Source organism: Henckelia pumila, chromosome 2 (genome assembly GCF_033568475.1).
Source record: "Henckelia pumila isolate YLH828 chromosome 2, ASM3356847v2, whole genome shotgun sequence".
In the NCBI taxonomy this organism is placed as follows: Eukaryota; Viridiplantae; Streptophyta; class Magnoliopsida; order Lamiales; family Gesneriaceae; genus Henckelia; species Henckelia pumila.
The window spans coordinates 32323151-32342872 of record NC_133121.1 but is presented as its reverse complement, the minus strand read 5'-3'; the positions used below and the strand labels follow the sequence as shown (position 1 = coordinate 32342872).

General features: G+C 36.7%; 2 protein-coding genes across 3 annotated transcripts; both read right to left on the bottom strand.

Moving 5' to 3' along the window:
- Nucleotides 1-7966: 7966 nt before the first annotated feature.
- Nucleotides 7967-13238, bottom strand: LOC140882913 (uncharacterized). 2 transcript variants are annotated; one of them, XM_073289173.1, is made up of 8 exons: nt 13031-13238; nt 12495-12652; nt 12220-12399; nt 12045-12144; nt 11949-11970; nt 11111-11153; nt 10475-10627; nt 7967-10157 (listed from the first exon to the last, which is right to left on the bottom strand). In XM_073289173.1, the coding sequence occupies exons 2-8, from the start codon at nt 12560-12562 to the stop codon at nt 8138-8140; spliced, it is 2586 nt and encodes an 861-aa protein (XP_073145274.1). In that variant the 5' UTR covers nt 12563-12652; nt 13031-13238; the 3' UTR covers nt 7967-8137. The 2 variants fall into 2 exon arrangements, with proteins under 2 accessions (XP_073145274.1, XP_073145275.1); XM_073289174.1 differs by lacking the exons at nt 11949-11970; nt 12220-12399; nt 12495-12652; nt 13031-13238 and having other exon boundaries at nt 11062-11153; nt 12045-12074.
- Nucleotides 13239-14600: 1362 nt separating this feature from the next.
- On the bottom strand, nt 14601-17327 carry LOC140877472 (uncharacterized). Its single transcript, XM_073281006.1, has 6 exons — nt 16830-17327; nt 16575-16754; nt 16151-16409; nt 15481-16055; nt 15209-15299; nt 14601-15124 (listed from the first exon to the last, which is right to left on the bottom strand). The coding sequence occupies exons 1-6, from the start codon at nt 17325-17327 to the stop codon at nt 14601-14603; spliced, it is 2127 nt and encodes a 708-aa protein (XP_073137107.1).
- Nucleotides 17328-19722: the final 2395 nt, after the last annotated feature.

The following is a 19722-nucleotide window of genomic DNA, read 5'->3' as shown; positions in this document are numbered from 1 at the left end:
ATCGAATCAACAACCATTGGTAAATCGAGAGTCGTTCGAGAATCGATAACTATGCAATACATCTTGAAGATCAAATAGTGACATCGCATGTGCTACTAAGAAACCATTTCTTAAAACACATCATGTACTCTGGCCAGAGATTCGTCACACTAATATCTCCTCAGATCGCATAGGATATCCACACTCGCAAGTATGTGGTGAATCCTTGACAACAAAGCATCGACTCCTATATATGTTGTAACTGTACCCAATCCCGACACCTGATGACCCCAATAGAGTCGGTAAACGAGTCAAAGCACAGTATTAGCATATAGAGTCTCAATGATGTTTCAAGTAGTAAGGACTAATGGTGTACAACCAAAACCGCGGACTTTATCCACTCGATAAGTGATAACCACTTGGTAAGTCCGGATAGGGTAGTTCGATCATTCATCGTATGAATATCCATTTGCATGCTTCGAACATCTCTATGTTCCTTACCAATGAAACGTGGTACTCTGCATCGCAAATGCTAGTCTCAAACTCGAGCGATCCTTATCCTTATTAACGGACGGCTCAATCGACTAGGAACGATTTAGAATATACAGTGACTATAAGATGTGTTTCATGATAGACATACCCATGTACTACCACATCTTACATACACTATAGTATATTCAAGGTCTTTATCAAAACAACAATAGTATATCACAATATAACAATATGAAGAAAGATAAAGTCATTGCCATTAATAAAAGTGTAAATTATATTAAACAAAAGATTGTTTATACAAAGAGTCATCAAAGCCCTTAGCCACAAGTTGGCTCACCGGGCACCCACTCTTTCATACAATGCATTGACTCCTATATGTTTCGACACAACACCCAACCTTGCCACCTGATAACCCCATATGAGTCGGTAAACAAGTCAAAGTGAAGCTCTAGCATATAGAGTCTTCATGTTGTCCCGGGCCGTAAGGACTAATGGTGTACAACCATAAACTAGGACTTCTCCACTCCATAAGTGATAACCACTTAGAAAGTCCTTTAGGGAGGGTTGTTCAGTGCACTCTACAAGGAGCACCTATTTGCATGCTTGGACATCACCATGTCCCCTACCAATGAAACGTGGTACTCACATCGCAAATACTATTCTCAAGCTCGAGTGGCCTTTATCCTTCTTTGTGGCGGCTGAATCGACTAGGAACAATTTAGAATATATAGTATTCAAAATATGAGTTTCATGATAGTCATCCCATGACCATCTCATATTCTTTCTACTATTTGTATATTCTAGGGATTTATCTATGCAGCTTGCATGGGTATACAGTTAAAGGTTTGCCAAATTAAATAATGTTAAATATTATTAAAATAAAGATTGTCATACAAGAGTTCTCTCAAGGACCATCGACCAACACATTGGCTCGACGGGCACCTACTCTAACATGATATACTATGCTACATGTGCATATCCATGTTGAGTCGTGTCTCCTTGTTGATAGCCTTTGTAGTAGGGTCTCTCAGCCTTATGTTTTTTTATTATATTTTCTGACACCGGGAGACGCTGTAAGGACGGGGATTGATGCTACAGTGATTTGTATGAGTGTGCGATTGTACCCAGCAGAGTTGACCCCAGATGGTACTACATACTCATTGGTGCCTAGAATGATAAGAACTTGTGATAACCAGTACCTAGTCATTTTCATTCGTCATACTAGGTTTGTATACTCGTGTTTATCGTATTGAGCATAGTCGCTTACGTCCAGTGTTTTGTTTCTTGAACTAACCTATTCAGGGAGAACATTACACTCACAAAAAGGGAAATTATTGAAGAAAGAAAACTATTGGCAGCTGAAAAGAAAATTCCAGACGTAAACTAAAGATCAGTCTAGCACCAAATGATTCAAGATTTTAAATATTTCAAGATTAGAGATTGCTCGAAGATAAAGATACATGCTAAGGTATGATAAACACCGAAAAAGAAGGAAATAGTTGGAATATGGGAGCCAATGATGTTATGAAGTTTGAATTTTATGAAATTGTTCACCCTTGATTTGACATGAGAAACTGTAGGTTGAACCATGAATAATTATAAACACTTTCGTTAGACAAGTGAAGTGTAACAATATCATTGATGATGTTTGTGTCTGTTTGACTATTACACGACACTAAGTGCTAAATTTTCTTAAATGTGTCTTTTGAATTCTAATGATCTTCTAATTATTATACTTATGATCTTGGGCACACCGAAATTTTTGAAAGAATTTTTTTGGTTTGTGATTCAACTTCATCCGGGTCATTGACGAGGAATTGAAATCATAATTCTCATTTCAGACACTTGATGGCCTAAAACAATACCCTCTCTCACCATGAAGTGGCATTTTTCCCAATTTAAGACTAAATTAGATTCTTCACATCTTTTCAAAACCTTAGACATGTTACTTATACAATCATCAAAAGAAGAACCTATGACAAAAAAATCATCCACAAATACCTCTATGAATTTTTCCACAATGTCATGAAAAATCGAGAACATGCATCTCTGGAAAGTTGCCGGTGCATTACATAAACCAAATGACATTCGTTTATATGCAAATGTACCGTATGAACATGTGAAAGTGGTTTTATGTTGGTCCTCTAGTGCAATGGGAATCTGGATATAACCCGAATAACCATCTAAAAAATAATAGAAGGCATGTCCGGCCAACCTTTCCACCATTTGATCAATGACGGGAGAGGAAAATGGTCTTTACAGGTGGCATCATTAAGTTTCCTATAATCAATACAAACACGCCACCCGGTAATAGTACGAGCATGGTTTCGGTGTTGACAAAACAATATAGGCAAAATATCGAGGTAACTGAATTTGTCCACAAGCCAAACTGAAGACGTAAACTGGACAAGATTCAGAGCCAGACTAAAATGCTACCTAAAATGAGTTGACTTTGATCAGAGCCAAACCAAACTGAACTCATCAATTGATCAAGACAACCAGACTGAGTTTATCTAGTAAACTTCATTCAATTTAGGGGACTAATTTGTATCAGTCTTCCACAAGCCAAACTGTTCCAGTAAGCCAAACTGAATTACCAAGACTGAACTATCCAAGACTGCATAACCAAGACTAAATTCCCGATATCAGTCTACCTCTCTTGGATAGAATTTCCCGTACACTAGGTAACACCGCAGAGCTGCAGAGGCACAGTGTACCTTCATAAAGGTATAGTACTATGTTGCAGTACGTATGCAGTTTGAATTAAAGAGCCGTTACAATCCATTGCTATATAAAGGAGATGAAGATCAATAACAATGACATATATAATAGACGCGTGATACAAGTGAGTCACACGGAAGAGAAAACAAAGAAGTCGAGCATATACTTAAGAGAATCAAGCACACACATATCGTTATATTTGATCAAGTGTAGGATCATTTTGTGCAAGGTTTATCGAGTTGTAAATCTTGTAATAGATCAGTTTAGTGAACTATCAAATGCTACTGTTGTAACAAGAATCAGTCGATGTTTGAGTTATTGAGATTGAGTCTAGGAGTTTTGAGATAGGCAGTTGGGTAGGCCATAGTTTTGGATCGAGCTATTGCAAAGTGTTGTAATAGTAAAAATATTCTAGAATGAATCCTTCTGAGATGGAAGAAGGGGCGACGTAGGAGATTTAGCTCCGAACATCCATAAACAAACACTTTTGTTCTTACTTTCCAGTTTCACTCATATTTCAGTCGAGCACACTCACTCACTCACAAATTCAGTTTGGTCATTTGATTTTAGTTCTAATCTATTATTTGGCATCTCTCCGCACATACTACTTGTTTGTCAATTAATATTGACATACGAGAAAAGAAGTAGTTCAGTTAATCAATCTCAACTGAACTCAGTTTAGCATTGTCAGGGGTCAACTGCTACAGTACATTCAGTTTGGGAAGTTCACATACACATTCACCCCAACCGATCCTATCATTGCAGTACATAGAATACCCAAATCGAAAGTATTAAATTGAAATAGTAGTTAAGGGTACAAGCAAATCGAATAAGTGTATCAAAAAAAACCTAGGGTAAAATAACTAAACCAAATAATTGAAATCTCAATGACACTGCTCCTCGCTTCGTGGCTCACTCCTACCTGTGTCATCCAACCTGTGGCCTATCCCGCGGAATAGGTGTCCAAGATTAAAACAAAAACATGAGCGCTAACGCCTAGTACAAAATATAAGTATAACAAACCTATATGTACATGGATATGATGTGGACTGGGTAACTAGATCAACAAGAAAACTCATGCTCAGACTGGAGGAGCCAGAGTGCGTAGCATCAACTTGAAAACCTTTCTGGATAGCTGGCACAACATCCGGATGTGGATCTGAAATGTCCAGGAAACATCACAGTCCTCCCAACCCATTGGCCACTGTGACCCATGATGTCCAATCCTCCACGAAACTAAGGCTGAGCGACCCTACTAAACATGGCTATCTCGAAGATGATTCAGCTCAACTTGATACATGGACATACAACATATGAATAGTAATACATGCATAACATGGTAGATAAAATACAACACATAAGAATGCATACTCAGATGGATATCTTAGTCAGTACTTACGTACCTCTTATGTCAAGTCTAGGTGAACAGCCTAGTACCAAGACTATAATCAAAGGCATGCCATATCAATTATACAATTCTAAAAGTCTTAACTAAGCTAATAGATAATCCTAAACTTATCAAGGATCTCGGAGTATTATCTGCGTCCGTCGTTAGTCCACTGATGGTGATGACGCCAAACCCTAGGCACAATTTCGCTATGATCCTGATAGCGCCTCTTATCATCCGGCCCTCGAGAAGGCGCCTACAAAGCCTCAAATATAGACTAAAAACGAGAGATAAAGCTGAGGAAATTTGCAATTACAAATGGCTGCCTTGACCTTTATTTATAAACAAAAGTTTGGAAATTCCGATTCTCCATTCGGACCTTCCAAACAGGTTCGGAACTTTCGATCGCAACTTTAGACCTTCCGATATTACACTACCATACACATCTAGTTATTGGACAACTCATTGTGCAAACCGAGTTCGGAGTTCTCGATCTAGGGGTTTGGAGCTTTCGAACTGGTTCGAGTCAAATCACTAACCAGAAACTCATACCATTTTTGTCTGAGGGAGTTCGGACATTCCGATCTCAAGTAATGAGCTTCCGAACTGCTCGGTGCTCCCGAACACCAACCTTGACATCCGAACTAGTTTGGATCTTCCGAACTTCCATGCTCTAGTTCGGACCTTCTGAACTACTTGGACCCTTGATGCACTTCAGACTATTTTTGAACTTACTGAATCCGATTTTCTACTTATTTTCCTAAAATAAGGGTTTTTTTTAATCATGTTTAACCATTTAAACATGCTTAGACAATTTAATTATTTAATAGAAAATTAAGTTACTACACTGCAGTGACACCATTTCATTTCAAAGAGTGTTTGTTGGTTGAGAAAGAAACAAAATGATGTAACAATTGAAACGAAAGTTAGGGATTTCAATTTGGGGTTTTGGGGCTTTACCCGTGTGAATGATACGTGATGTATTCTGTTAGTTTTAACACATAATAGGCGGAAGGATCAAATCGAGAATTTTTGGGAAACATTTGGGACGAAACCAGGAACTAGGGGTGTAATCGAGTCGAGTAGCACACTACTCGAGCTCGACCTCGACCTCGACTCATATTTAACTACTCGAGCTCGAGCTCGTCTATATCTCGAGCTACTCGAGCTCGAAAATTATATATAATTATATATAAATAAATAATTATATGAATAAATAAATAAATAAAATATTATATACATTATATTTCTATATATATTTATATTATATTTTATATTTATATGTGTTATCGAGTAGCTCGCGAGCTACTCGAACACATATATTTCGAGCTCGAGCTCGAGTCGAGTTTTGACCTAACTACTCACGAGCTACTCACGAGTAGCTCGGCTCGTTTACACCCCTACCAGGAACGTTAAAACATTTAAGACTAAATCGGAAATATGCCAAAACATTTAGGATTGAACCATGATTTTTTCCACTATGCCACAACCAAATAATAGTTTACATACATTAAGTCAGTACCAATTTGATTGATTTTCAAAATATAACCTTAAATGATGGGTTATAGTTATTTGTAATATGTATGAAAATGATTCCCAAAAACATATGTATGAAAAAACTAAAAATAGTAGTCGGTGCATACTTATTGTTTGTGTCCAACTTCCAAGATATAACAAAAATTTATTTATGTAAATTAATTACTATTTATATCATGGAGTGTTATTCCCACTCCAAAAATTATTTTTCATATCCCACTTTTATTATTTGTTATTTTAACTTACGGATTTATCTTTACTTAATTATTCCTCTCTTTTATTCGACATAAATAACCATCATAGTCATACTGGAAATTTTTTTTCCCATTTCATTTCCAAGATTTCAGGGACATATAATTTTTAATTATTCCCGTTTTCTCTCACTTGTTTTGATAGCATTTACTAGGAAAAAAATCACAGCTTCCAAAATTTATAAATTGTTATTCATTACAATGTAGATTAAACAATAAGGATAACGATTACAAATAAAATCAAATAAAATTTCATATCAAAAAAGGTCGACTCCGAAGGGGACCTCATCTCATATGAGTCAAAAGCTCATTGACTCATGCGGGGTTAAATCGAGAGATGTGCACGAGCGGCAGGGACCTGAGGGAAGGAGCAACATAACCAACCCCCAGAGCATACCCCACAATATTTCAGAGGAAATATGCTCGACACAAGTATCGAACCCGCAACGCTTCCCACGTTATCTCAGGTCTTACCAACTTGCTTATGCTCTTCTGGGCCAAATAAAATTTCATATGAAGATTGATATTCCCTCACAAACTATAATTTCTCTCTTCAGCTCTTTATTTTACTACTTTTGTTTATGAACGATTTTTGTAATTGAGATTTTTACCCATGATATTGAATTTTTTTTGGTAAAAGAACACGATTCAAAAAATTATGATGATATACATTTTTGCTTAAGATTCAATTTAAAGTGAGATTAACCGATGGTCGTGGACATAAACTAAACTTAGGTTATTGCAAAAAAATCAAACTCATATATATAATAGTCTTCTAAATAGAAAGTGACATAATTTTTTCTAATTTATTATGAGCAAAAAGAAGTAGCATTCATCTAGATTTTTTATTTAAAATAATTTATTTTGTGTAAGATATTTGATAGGAATTTGGAGAAAAATTTTCTCATTTGAATTTATTTTTAATTAAACTTTATATTTTTTTTATATGAGTTCATTATAGAAATTCTATCATAGATCCTTTTAGATATTACCGTACAAAATTACAAATATAAACCAAAATTGCATTACGCAAGAAACTTTAAATCTTGGATGGTATATATATTTTTCCCAAGTGAAGGAAAGAAAAGAGAAAAGTGGAAGTTATTATCGAAATTTTAGAAATAGAACAGGAAAGACAATTGTTAGCATAATTATGAAAGGACATTTTAGTCTAATAAAATATACGAGTAATTAAGTAAAGATAAATTTGTAAGTTAAAGATAAAAATAATAATAAAAGTGAAGTGTGAAAAACAAATTTTGAAATGAGAATAACACTCCTCTTACATTAAGAACCATTTTTACAGTTCTTCGAATCAAGATCTACCAAAGCTACCAAGATTCGAACTACTATCAATTCGAATGGGATGACAAAGTATCTTATTTGTTCCTTTCAAGTAAATGTCATTGATTGACACTGTTTGGTTTGGTTTGGTTGGTTTGATAAATAATTAATAATGAAACAACAAATTCAAAGATAATTGGACAATATAACTATTTTTTAACTCTGATGAATATAAGAAATGATACAAGGACTGAAACCAACTCCATGCATGAAATCATCAGGAAGGATTTCAAAGACTATAATTGCTTTACTCCCTTTTAAATTAAATGTCTTAACACATAAAGAGGAGTGCATATATCAAATTTACAAGATAAAAAAATTTCAAGAACAAAGGAAGAAAATAACAAAATACTCACCACAGTGCCACCACCAACAAAAAAGGATGGTTTGGTTTCACCCAAAAATAGCATGACTCCCTGGCCGGTGACTATAAATCTAACTGCTCCCTTTTCAAGATTGATCTGCTATTATATGAGCGGAGTCTATCGGCATTTGTCTGACCTCCGAATACCGAATCCCGTCTGCCTGCAGATCTTGAAATTTTTATCTTCATCTCAGATCTGTTCCGCTCTAGACTATCTTGCATAGACTTCAACCTGGCTTCTTTCTCAGCTCGGTTGGAGCTCCACTCTTCCCTCAGTTTTGCATTCCTTTTTTGCATGTATCTATCGTAAAACTTCCCACGAGAACCCTCTGAAGTGCTAAGCATCGAAAAATCCTGACGTGTAGTATCGCCATAGTTGTGGCTCATGATCTTGGAATCATCGGAAGGTTCAATCGGCTGGTGATTGTCATACGATTTCGGGGGGAAAACTGGGATGGGTTCCATGTAATTCGTTTCTGGCTCAACTATCCGGCTACAAATGAATTGATCACCAGGGGTTCGGAGTTTATGCTGCGCAAAGATTTTTTCAAGCTCGTTTGCTTTCATCCTCAACTCATTAAGCTCGTGATTATTCCCTTTTGACTGCCTTGCTCTTCGAGTTTGTTCGGTAGGTGGTGTAGAGCAAGAATCAATGCCATCACGAGCCTCTGCCACAAATCTTTCCAGAAATGGTGTTTTGATATTTCCGCCAGAACTGCTTTCATTTCTTTGAAATTGTGCTTTCTTGATATTTTCAGAAGCCATGCCTTGCATATTGAACATCAATCTCTGAGGTTCAGAATCTTCAACTGTGGATACAGAACCGTTAGATACCGTATCAGATGCGCATGATTCTTTCTTTTTCATTACTTTAAATTCATCGTCAGATCTTACATCTTGCTGAGTAGACAAAGAACCACATCCATTCTTTTTATGGCGAGCTGCAAATGACTCGTGAAATTTAAAACCACCTTCAGGCATGACAGACTCTCTGGAAGTTTTCTGGCTAGTATTGGCATATCTTTGCGCAACAGACTGATCCTTTGATTCAGAATCTTCTCTTTGACCTGAAATTTCAACAGGCCCTCCGGATTTGCTTCTGAAAGGCATAACCCGAGTCAGGGAACACTGATCTTTCACTCCAGTAATCTGTCTCTGGGCACCGGTGAGCTCTTCACTCCTCTGAGAACCCTTTACATTCATTTGATCACCAAACTGCATGGCATCCTCATTTTTAATGCTGGGATTAGTTTTGAGCATCTGCTCCGAATTTTCTCTACTCCCAAACCTGTTTGTAAATGACCACTGAGTCCTCCCAGGAACATGGATTTTACTCCCACCACTTTTTTCACGAGAATCCTGGTTAGAATATAACCGCATGGATCCAGAAGATGTTTCAGTGTTGGTAGAAGAATCATTTTTCAATCCACCACCGCCAACCTGGTTCAAACTAGAAATAGTCTTAACTCCAGGTACTACATCAGGACTGGTTGCTGCATCATTTTTCTTCTCAGAGGACTTGATCTGGGAAACTGCTGCAGATAAAGGTGTGAACAGAAGGCTTTCATTATCCTCTTGATATGTGCTCAAGTCGATGCTCATGTCACTAGCACCACTCCACCTCCTCAGCACTGCCTTCTCCACCACCGTCACACCCAATGTCGACACACCAGAAGACAACCTCCGCAGCTGGACAGGCTTGGCGACAACTGGTTTCTCTCCATAATTATCATTCTCCCTGGTCTCAAACATGTTGATCCTGTCATGCACGCTGAGTCGTCTCGACGGCTGACTTGACTGAATAGACCGAGTCTGGTCAGGGGTTGAGGTTTCCTCTTCCGGTTCTTCTTGAGGGATAATGTCCCTTGGATTATCCCCACTGTCCCTGCTGATGCTAGACTTTCTGCTGAATGGCAAGGTGATCATCGATGAGCTGGGCTGCTGACATGTGACAGATTCTTGTTGATATTGATAGGATACTGGGGGTGGAGCAGAGGGCCGGTCATCATCAGATTCAGTTTTTCCCAGGCTTATCAAATCAGATTGTCTCTCACAAACTGATATGAAGCTGCAGCAGGCTTCACTGCAAATAAAAACAGAGAGAATTAAGTTAAAATCAAGTATCTAGAAGAAGTATATGTATTTGACAAGTGCTCCATAGAGTCATTCTTAATTTGCATAACTAGTCTCACTGATGTCAATGTAACGTAGTAAATTTGGAGTCTCTTTCTTGGACTAGTACAATCAGTATATTACAATTACACTGTATAATGTTCCATTCTAACTAAATATTTGATCGAGCAAGAGACACAACACAATGGGCATTTTTCCTAGCCCAAGATAGAACCGGAGTATTTAGACAATCGTTTTGAAGGAACCAAGGAATTTCAGAGTTCTTACTGGAGGCGACGAGCACCAAACTTATCAGCAAACATCTGAAGTTCAGACACCGAATCAATATTAAAACCTGCAGCCCTCGCACGAGCACATGCTGTAGATAAGTCCTGCTGAACAGCTACAAGCCTTACATCAATAGCTCTCAAAAGATCCTTCCTGTATTGATGTGAAACCAAAACAATAAGTTAGAAGCAAAGGAGCAAATGTAAGTTAAAGTGTTAAACCATATTGGGACTCCAGGTTTACGAGTTCGGTATAGGTTTAATTATAGTTTCAAGTCACCCATCAAACTGTATCTTTAACTCTCGTATTGTGGACTTGATGGCTCAAGTTTCCTACATTTCATCAAAGCATCTTTTGGTTCAGATAAATCACGTGACTAAATCTGTGCTCTTATAACTAGATGGTTATAAATGAGATCATTTAAACCCACCATCTGAGTAGCTTTTAAGTTTCGTAATACAGTGACCAATTGAAGTCAGAACTATAGTGAAAGAAAGGAAAGGGCAGCTTATAAAGTATAGTACTGTTATGGGAAGAGAATGAGAAAATCTATCATAGTAATAATAAACATCATGAGCAATACATACTCATTTGAAGAAATAATACTTTCATACGAGTAGGGTTGTGAGGTAATACTTTGTGGCATCTTCTGCTGCTACCACCCCAGTTCCACCTCCACCTAAAGAAAAATGTGAACTCGAGTAAATGTTTGGAGCAACAAATAATCATGAGTAATTTGTAGCCAAAAACAAGAGAGACAGCAGTCAACCTCGGCATTCATATGTAACATTCAGATGCCAGTTAAACCATGCACAAAATTGATGGTAAAAGTGTAGAGCAGTGGCTAGAAACATGGTTAGCATACCTTAGCATTCGTTTCTTTTGTTATTTTATGTGTTAAAAATAACATGTAAGGATTCGTTAAAATGACAAATAACAAATCTATCTTGCCAAAAGCATGCCGCCATTTAACTAAAAAACTAGACAATAAAACCTGGCAGGCTGGAGAAACTTCATTTCTTATACTTAGGTTTTATTCTTCTGGCTGATTTTCATCGGGTCTAACATAATTAGACCATTTATGCAACATTTTAGTGTCAAGAAAAGCTCTCTCGTTTCATCAATAAGTGAATGAAAAGATTGTAGAATAGTGAAATCACCAGTTAGGCCCAATTTAAGTACTCCTCATTCCATTGGGTGGTTCAGCTACAATTCAACTCTATTATTCCACAACTAGGAGCTGATTTCACAGCTAAAGAACATGCAGAAGAAATTCAAAAACATCACACAAAATCTATAATTTAATAGGCAAGTAAAATCCGCATATTACATGTTACTGCTCTATTGTTCAATCCTGGGGTTTGGATGATTTTTAGACGAAATCATCAGTAAAACTTTGACAATGGAAGAACAATGAGTCTGAAATCATGAGTAAAACTTCAACAATGGAAGTACATAATAATGGAGAGCATACCAAAGACTTGATTCCCTGATCCCTGAAATTGATAGCGGAAATAATTTAGAAATGCTCCAAGTCCAATTCAGCCATAATATGAACAAAAGTAAATACCTGTAAATATATTCTTCGGGCATCTTCCAACTGTGACATCTCGGCATCACACGTATTAACAAACTCCAAAACCTCAGGTGTACTTACAAACCTAACAAATCTAAACAGAAATAAAACGGAATATTCATGTCATATGTATAAAGAAAATTCCTCCATAAATAACTGATTGAATTACCTCTCTAGTGTCCCCTTGGTGAACCATGATGTATGTTTACATTGCCCAACTTCAAGTTTAACTGATCGTGTAGCAGATGCAATTTGTTCCTTGGCAAACTTTAAATGGGCAACAAAGGGTTTGAGCAATCCTGAAGCAATTTTCTCTGTGCTCCCATCACTGGAAACAAATAACTCGCATCTGGTCGAAAGCAACTTATTATCAGTAAACAAGAACGGAAGTATCCGGATAATAACAATGACATAAAATCGAACATAAAAAACCCCAGTCCTCACCTTGAGCGTTTCGGTGACAGCTGAAATACAGCATAGTCAAGGGGAGTTTCCGACTTCAGTTTTTCCATGCCAGAGGAAGACTATATTCTCTTCTTCTATCATAAAGACACCCTCATTGCTTTGCAACAACGGTTAACTATTGGTTTTGATTGCATCGCCTGCAACACCACATATTCCAGTTCACGTGTGGGATTGAATTTTCAAACGCGACAATATCTCTAAAGTAAAATAAAACTGATATCTGTGTGTGTGTGTCTGTGTGTATAGATAGATAAGATATATAAGGAGATACAACAGATCTCAACTAAAGTCACATCGATCAAAAAACTGCACCGGGATTTAAAATACATCAACACAAAGAAATCATTAAGGAATTCCATTCGATATCTAACTACGACATCTCCAAGCTCCAGATGAACACAGTATCAATCAATTAAAAGCAATGTAGCAACATAATTAACTAAAAATTCCAAGTGAATCCGAAACAAGCGAAATGCTAAGAAATGCGAAACCATCGAGCAAAAATATTAACTGACCTCGACAATGCCAATGCGAAGATCTCCAATCCCGGTATCCGATCTTCAGATTCAAGTTCAATAAATATATCAACTTTGTCCAAACAAAATCATAATTCCAAAATGCTGACAATCTGGGTTCTCTTCAAATCTCTTAAAAAGCGGAGAAAACCCACAATCGGAAAACTTGGATTCCCTCCACTCTTCACCCGCCCTTGGTAAAATGCAGATTGATTAATTGAATATAGATGCCATCTCTCTGAAGCTAAAGGTGCCCCATATATAAATATAAAGATTAAAAAAATTATACGCAACGTTATTCTTCGTGGTTTTCAAGTTTTTTCCTTTTCAATTGTTTTTTTTTTAAAAAAAATATTGCTTTAATTGCAGGAGTGTGCGGGGGCGTTCATTCAAATTGAACAGTCCGAAATTTCGGTTAACAGATTTCCTTTTTTTGAATTTTTTTTTTGTATACTTATTTATTTGTTTTTCTGTCTTTTTAAAAAAAAAAAAACTTGATCATGAACTCTTGAGACTTGTACATGAACTCTTGATTTGCTTATTTCTAGCACATAAATTACAAAAAAGAAAAAAAAATCTTTTAAATCTACCTGAATAAATTAAAAAAACTATCTGTAGTTAGGAAAGATCTTAATTGATCTCAAGACCCCAGTTTTAATCATTGGGAAAAGGCCTCATCGACCATTTTAAGCGTCATTAAATTTACTAAAGTGTGATTTTTTTCAAAAACGAAGTTGATGCTGACAATGTACAATTGTGTTTGATAACAATGAAGTGATTTTTTTATAGAAATATTGATAAACAAACATAATAGAAACATGAATTAGAAATTGTACTAGCAAATAATGCTACTAGTAAAGTGTAGTGATAATGAACATGTAATAAAAATTGAAACTTTATAACCTTTCACGGGTATAAAAGCTAATGTTTTCAAATATTCCAATTGAAAGTTTGTATTTGATGACATGAGAGATGAAATGAAAGAAAGACTAAATTGAATTAGAATTTGACCAAAAAATCTTTTAATGCATAAAACCTAAATTTATTAAATTTATGTATTATATACTCAATTAATTTGCTTGAGGTAATTAAAATTATATTGCAAAAAGCATGCCCAAAAAAATAATTAAAAAAAAATATAACTTCTACAAAAAGTGATTACGTGCTTTGGTAGTGGTACCACTGTCGGTCTCAATTTCTCCAGTTTAAAGATGAAAAAGCATAAAAAAATTGACTGAAAATACTCCATAATAATAATCGAAATTAACTTCACTATTATGAAATCAAATATGGACATAATATCTACCATAAACTTGAAAAATGAAGTGCTTGAAATGCAAAAGAACTACAAAAACATAAGCTGAAAATATTTACTCACAATTTTTGGGAAATATAAAAATTAACAAATGAAAGTTTGGAAATTTGCAAAAAATTTCTATAGAAATCGAGAGTTTTTTGGAGCTTGATTTGGTGTGATTGCTAGAAATCATATTTCTGACTTGGTTCCCCCGAATTTTATTATTTGATTCCTTGCAACTATCTTTTTTTTTTAGAGGTAAGGCTTGTAATTTTATTGATCAACAATAATATCAGAGTTTACAAGGTTTATCAACCAAAAAAGAAAGTTCTCAGTTTTCCAAAAATCCGGAGAACTGGAAAATAAAACAAAATGAGCAACAGAATGTGCCACCACATTAGCTTGTCTTCGACTATGAAATAATTGAGCATTGTTACATAGGATTAGAAGTCGACGGACAGCTTGTGCAATAGAACCAACGTAGCTAAGATCATCTTCTGGGCAAGTGACTGCTTGCACTGCCAAGAGAGAGTCGGTTGAAACTTGGTGAATATTGATTCCCTTATCAACAACAATGTTCAAACCCGCACTTATGGCCATCAGCTCTGCATGAACAACCGAAGGAACTTGAGGGACTTTCTTTCCAAATGCAATCACTAGGCTACCTTCATGGTCGCGAACAACACCTCCTATTGCATAAAGATTTAAGTCTACATTAAAAGCGGCGTCCACATCCATCCTCAGTTTCCCCCTCGGAGGAGGCATCCATTTAATGTGAACATTATTTGTAATGGTGGCTGATTAAGGTAGTAGGGAGTGACGGGCAGTCTGAAATTCTCGAAGGACGATAGCACTCCCATCTACTGAGTCGACATCCATACCCGAAGAGCTTCCATGCACCATTTTCAGTCTTTGATTCCAAACTGCCCATTCCCTCATTACAAATAATTCAAAATCACTCCTATCCAATTCCTGCTTCATCCATAGTATGACGTCCATAGTACAAAGATGTCGAACTTGTTTAAGCAAAGTCCAGAATTTGGATGTTTTCCAGCAAACTTTAACAGCAACCATTACATAACGAGCAGTTGTCCACAGTAGGTACATGATTTAGTCTCAAGTTTTCTGCCGTTGGAATGATATTATGCAATACTCTCCAGCAAAAAATCCAAAGTTTTGGAGGGAGTGCCAAATTCCATATATACTTCCACCATTTAATAAAATGAAGTTGAGAGATGTTTGATGGAGGATCATAGCATCCTGTTTCCACACGATATCCTTCCCAAACCGAGTATTTTCCTTTAGGATCAAAATGCCAATATCTAGAATCCTCCTGCTGCACCGAAAAAAGTTGAATATCTAGAATTTTTTCCTCAATGTGTGGATCAAATAATGAGTGGACAAGATTAGAATTCCATCTTCCATTGTCCATTAACGAACTAACTGTATCGAAACATCCAAGTCCTTCTGCTCGCAATGGTATAGCTCGCAATCCTGGAATCCATCGATCATGGAACGTCTTGATTTGTTCACCATTTCCAACTCTCCACCACAATCCTTTTTCAAGCAAAGATCTACTCCAGACCAAAGATCTCCAAATGAAGGAAGAATTACTGCCACAATTAGCTACCATAACATCTTGGTGTTTGAAGTATCTCGCTTTAAGAACTTTGGCCACAAGGGATTCTGGTCTAGTAATGATACGCCACACCTGTTTTGCTAGAGCGCCTTATTAAAAGATTGAAGATGACGGAAACCCAAAACACCCAAGAACTTTGGTTTGCAAAGTTTTTTCCAAGATATCCAATGTTTTTTCCTTTTACCATCTTCCATTCCCCACCAAAAATTCGCACATTCCTTTTCTATATCCTCACATATAGAAACGGGGATCCGGAAACAAGACATGGCATAGGTTGGGATAGCCTGTAATACAGATTTTATAAGAGTTTCTTTCCCGCCCAAGGAGAAAACTTTGTTTCCCCATCCCTGAATTCTCTTCACGATTCTCTCCACCAGGTACCGAAACTGTAACCTCTTGCTTCCAACAAAGAAAGTCGGAAGGCCCAAGTATACTTCATGTCCCTGGGTCATTGGGATGCATAAGGATGTTTTAATCAATTCAATCATCCCAACATCAGTATTGGGGCTGAAGGATAATGAAGATTTATCAAAATTGATGAGTTGTCCAGAAGCTCTTTCATAAATATTTAAACAAGATTTGATTCCATTACATCCTTATTTTGTTGCCTCAAAAAATATGAGGCTATCATCTGCAAAAAAGAGGTGAGAAAACGAGGGAGCAGAGGAAGTGATTCTAACACCAGAGAAGAGTTGACGAGCTTCATGATCAATAAATAACGAAGAAAGGCCATGGGCACACAAAGCAAAAAGATACGGGGATAACGGGTCACCTTGCCTGATTCCTCTCTACGGGACCAGATGTCCACAAAGTTCACCATTAATAGAAAATGTGTACCTAACTGAACGAACACAACACATCACCTTTCGGACCCAATCATGCGCGAATCCCAATCGTATCATGACATTTTCCAAAAAATCCCATTCTACCCTATCATAAGCCTTGCTCATGTCAAGTTTTAAAGCTGCAAATTTCCGCTTGCCTTGTTTTTTACTACGGATCCAATGTAAAGTTTCAAAAACAAGAATGATATTGTCTGAAATGAGCCGTTCTGGAATAAAAGCACTTTGGAACTCATTCACTGATTTCTTCATAAGAGGCCTAAGTCTGTTTGTCAAAGTTCTAGCGATAATTTTGTAACCAACATTGCAAAGACTGATGGGGCGAAAATCTTTCAAAGTCATGGGAGTTTTTATTTTTGGAATAAAAGTAACAATGGTATCATTCCATTCATCCAGGGGTTTGCCCTCATTAAGCACTCCCAGAATCATCTGGGAAACATCAAAACCAACAATATCCCAAAACTTTTGAAAAAAGAAAGCAGACATACCATCAGGGTCCGATGCTTTATTAGGATGCATATCAAATAATGCTTTTCACACTTCATCAGCAGAGAATGGAGCGCAAAGTATGGAGTTGGAAACTGCATCCACCTTCGCCTCTATACAATTCAAGATATAGTCCATATCACGGTCTGATGGGTGTTGAGATTGAAAAAGGTTTGAGAAATAATCCATCACAATTTCGGACATGCCAATCCTGTCAGTGCACCAGTCCACTGATAAAGTTTTTTGATCTCCGAACTGATGTATGGTTAGGCCATGCGCACTAGTGGCGTGTTGCCAGCGTTTTGACTTTCAATCACATGCATGAGTTCGGAACATCCAAAGGTGTAGATTGGAGCTTCCGAATAGGGTAGTTCGGCACGTGGATGACATGTAGAGATCGGATCTTCCGAACCCTTGCCTATAAATATGGGTCTAATCCTCATAATTCAGTGCTTGTTTGAGGTGTTTGAGTGTTTATCAGTGTATATTTTTAGGGTTTTAGCCTTATATTCGAGAGCCGAGCAATAGCGAGGTGCTATGGGGCTTGTAGTGGAGCTGTGCTCGGGTCAGAGCCTTCGACATCAGTGGACTAAAGACGGACACAAGCATATTCCGAGACCCCTATTAGTATTAAGGAGTATCTATTAGCTTAGTTAAGTCTTATCGAACACTATTATTGATATGGTATTATCATGACTTGTAGGCTTGGAACATATACTGGTGCAACTATGTGAGGACTCGGGTACAAATCTCTCAAATCATTACGATTAATCCAAGATCAAGTAATACATATAATCCAATACATGAATTAAGATCAAGCAATCAAAGGCTAAAATTTTTTTTTTTTTTTTTTTAAAATAAATTGGGCCGCGCTCGAGCGGCTAAAAAGCACCGCTCGAGCGCGCCCTGAATTTTCTCAAACAGAACGCACAGCTCGGGGCTGCGCTCCGGCTACTCTTTTCTGCAGCTCGGGCGCTGCCCTGGGCAGAAACTGACTTCGATTTTTCCACTCCTTATCTGAGTCTTGAAGTCACTACAAACATCTCATAAGCCAAGCTTATGCTAACATAATCATATCCCAGAAAATATAAACAAGTTCATGCTAACTCCACCAAGATATATCAAGCTAATGACATAAATAACACTAGCATATTCAAAACTAAGAGAGCATGATGCTACAACAAGATAAGTTCCATTCATTCATATAAACCAACTCAAGTTTACATGTAGAATGTACAACAGTGACTCAATTAATTTCAATTGTAGCAACAACATAAATATCTAGATTAAAGTCTAGTCTCAAACCTTTAATACAAACATCAAACATGAAAGGATAAACTAAACCAATTAGTTTAACATATCAACATTGGATTCTAATCTAACATGCTTGACATTACAAAAGAACATAGACTTCTATCACCCTAGTCTCCACTCTAATCTCTCAATCTCTCGCTTCCATGTCAAGTCCGACTCGCTACTCTTCAACCTGATGCAATGCACACATACAAGCAAAACAACAGTCGGATAACTCCGGTGAGAATAAATCTCAGTATGAAAGACATCTATATAAATCAAATAAGAAATCATATCATAATCATCATTTCCTTATACCCTTACATGTCGAATATATTTCAAAGAAAATTCATTCAATAACATAAAGACTCAAAGACAAGTCGAGGGTTAAAGGATTCAAGTCTCACAGAATCGATATTTTTAAAAATCATTTCGTTGGGATCCCGGGAATATAATAAGGCCAAAAATCAAGCCTCCCACCTACGCTCCCGCTCGAGGTGGTCAATCTCGTATTCCCTGGACAGTGAACACTATACTGAGAACCGTGGCAAAAGAAATCAAGTCAGATATCTAGCCTCTCATATACAAGTTCACCACGTCCAATATTTTCTTTTCGATTTTGTTTTAAAGGTTTCGAAAAAATTATGGCTCAAAAGGTTTACTCTCAATTCTATAACCAATCTACCATAACTCAACAATTCAAAATAATCTAAACTAATCAATCTCAAATAAATATCAATCATCAATCTCGACAAATAATCATGTTTAAATCAAACAACTCATATATCAATCAAATCAACTAAATCAAGTAATTCATATAAGATTAAGTAAAACACCTAATCATGCATGTATGTGATTTAATAAACTCGAAAATCACCACGTTCTCGAGTTATTCTACCTGTTGAATTTAATTTCGAATCATACCTTGATCTTGATCTTTACTTCTCAAAACTCTTGTAACTTCTAAACAACAACAACAAGCTTCTCAAAATTCTACTCACTTCACTTCTTGTTCATTCTTCTTTAGTTGTGTCCAACTTAAAGCTCATTTCAAATCAATTCCGGACTCGTCGACTCGACTTCGATACTTTCCAACTTAAATCTGAATTACATTGTTTAAAACTCAACATCAGCT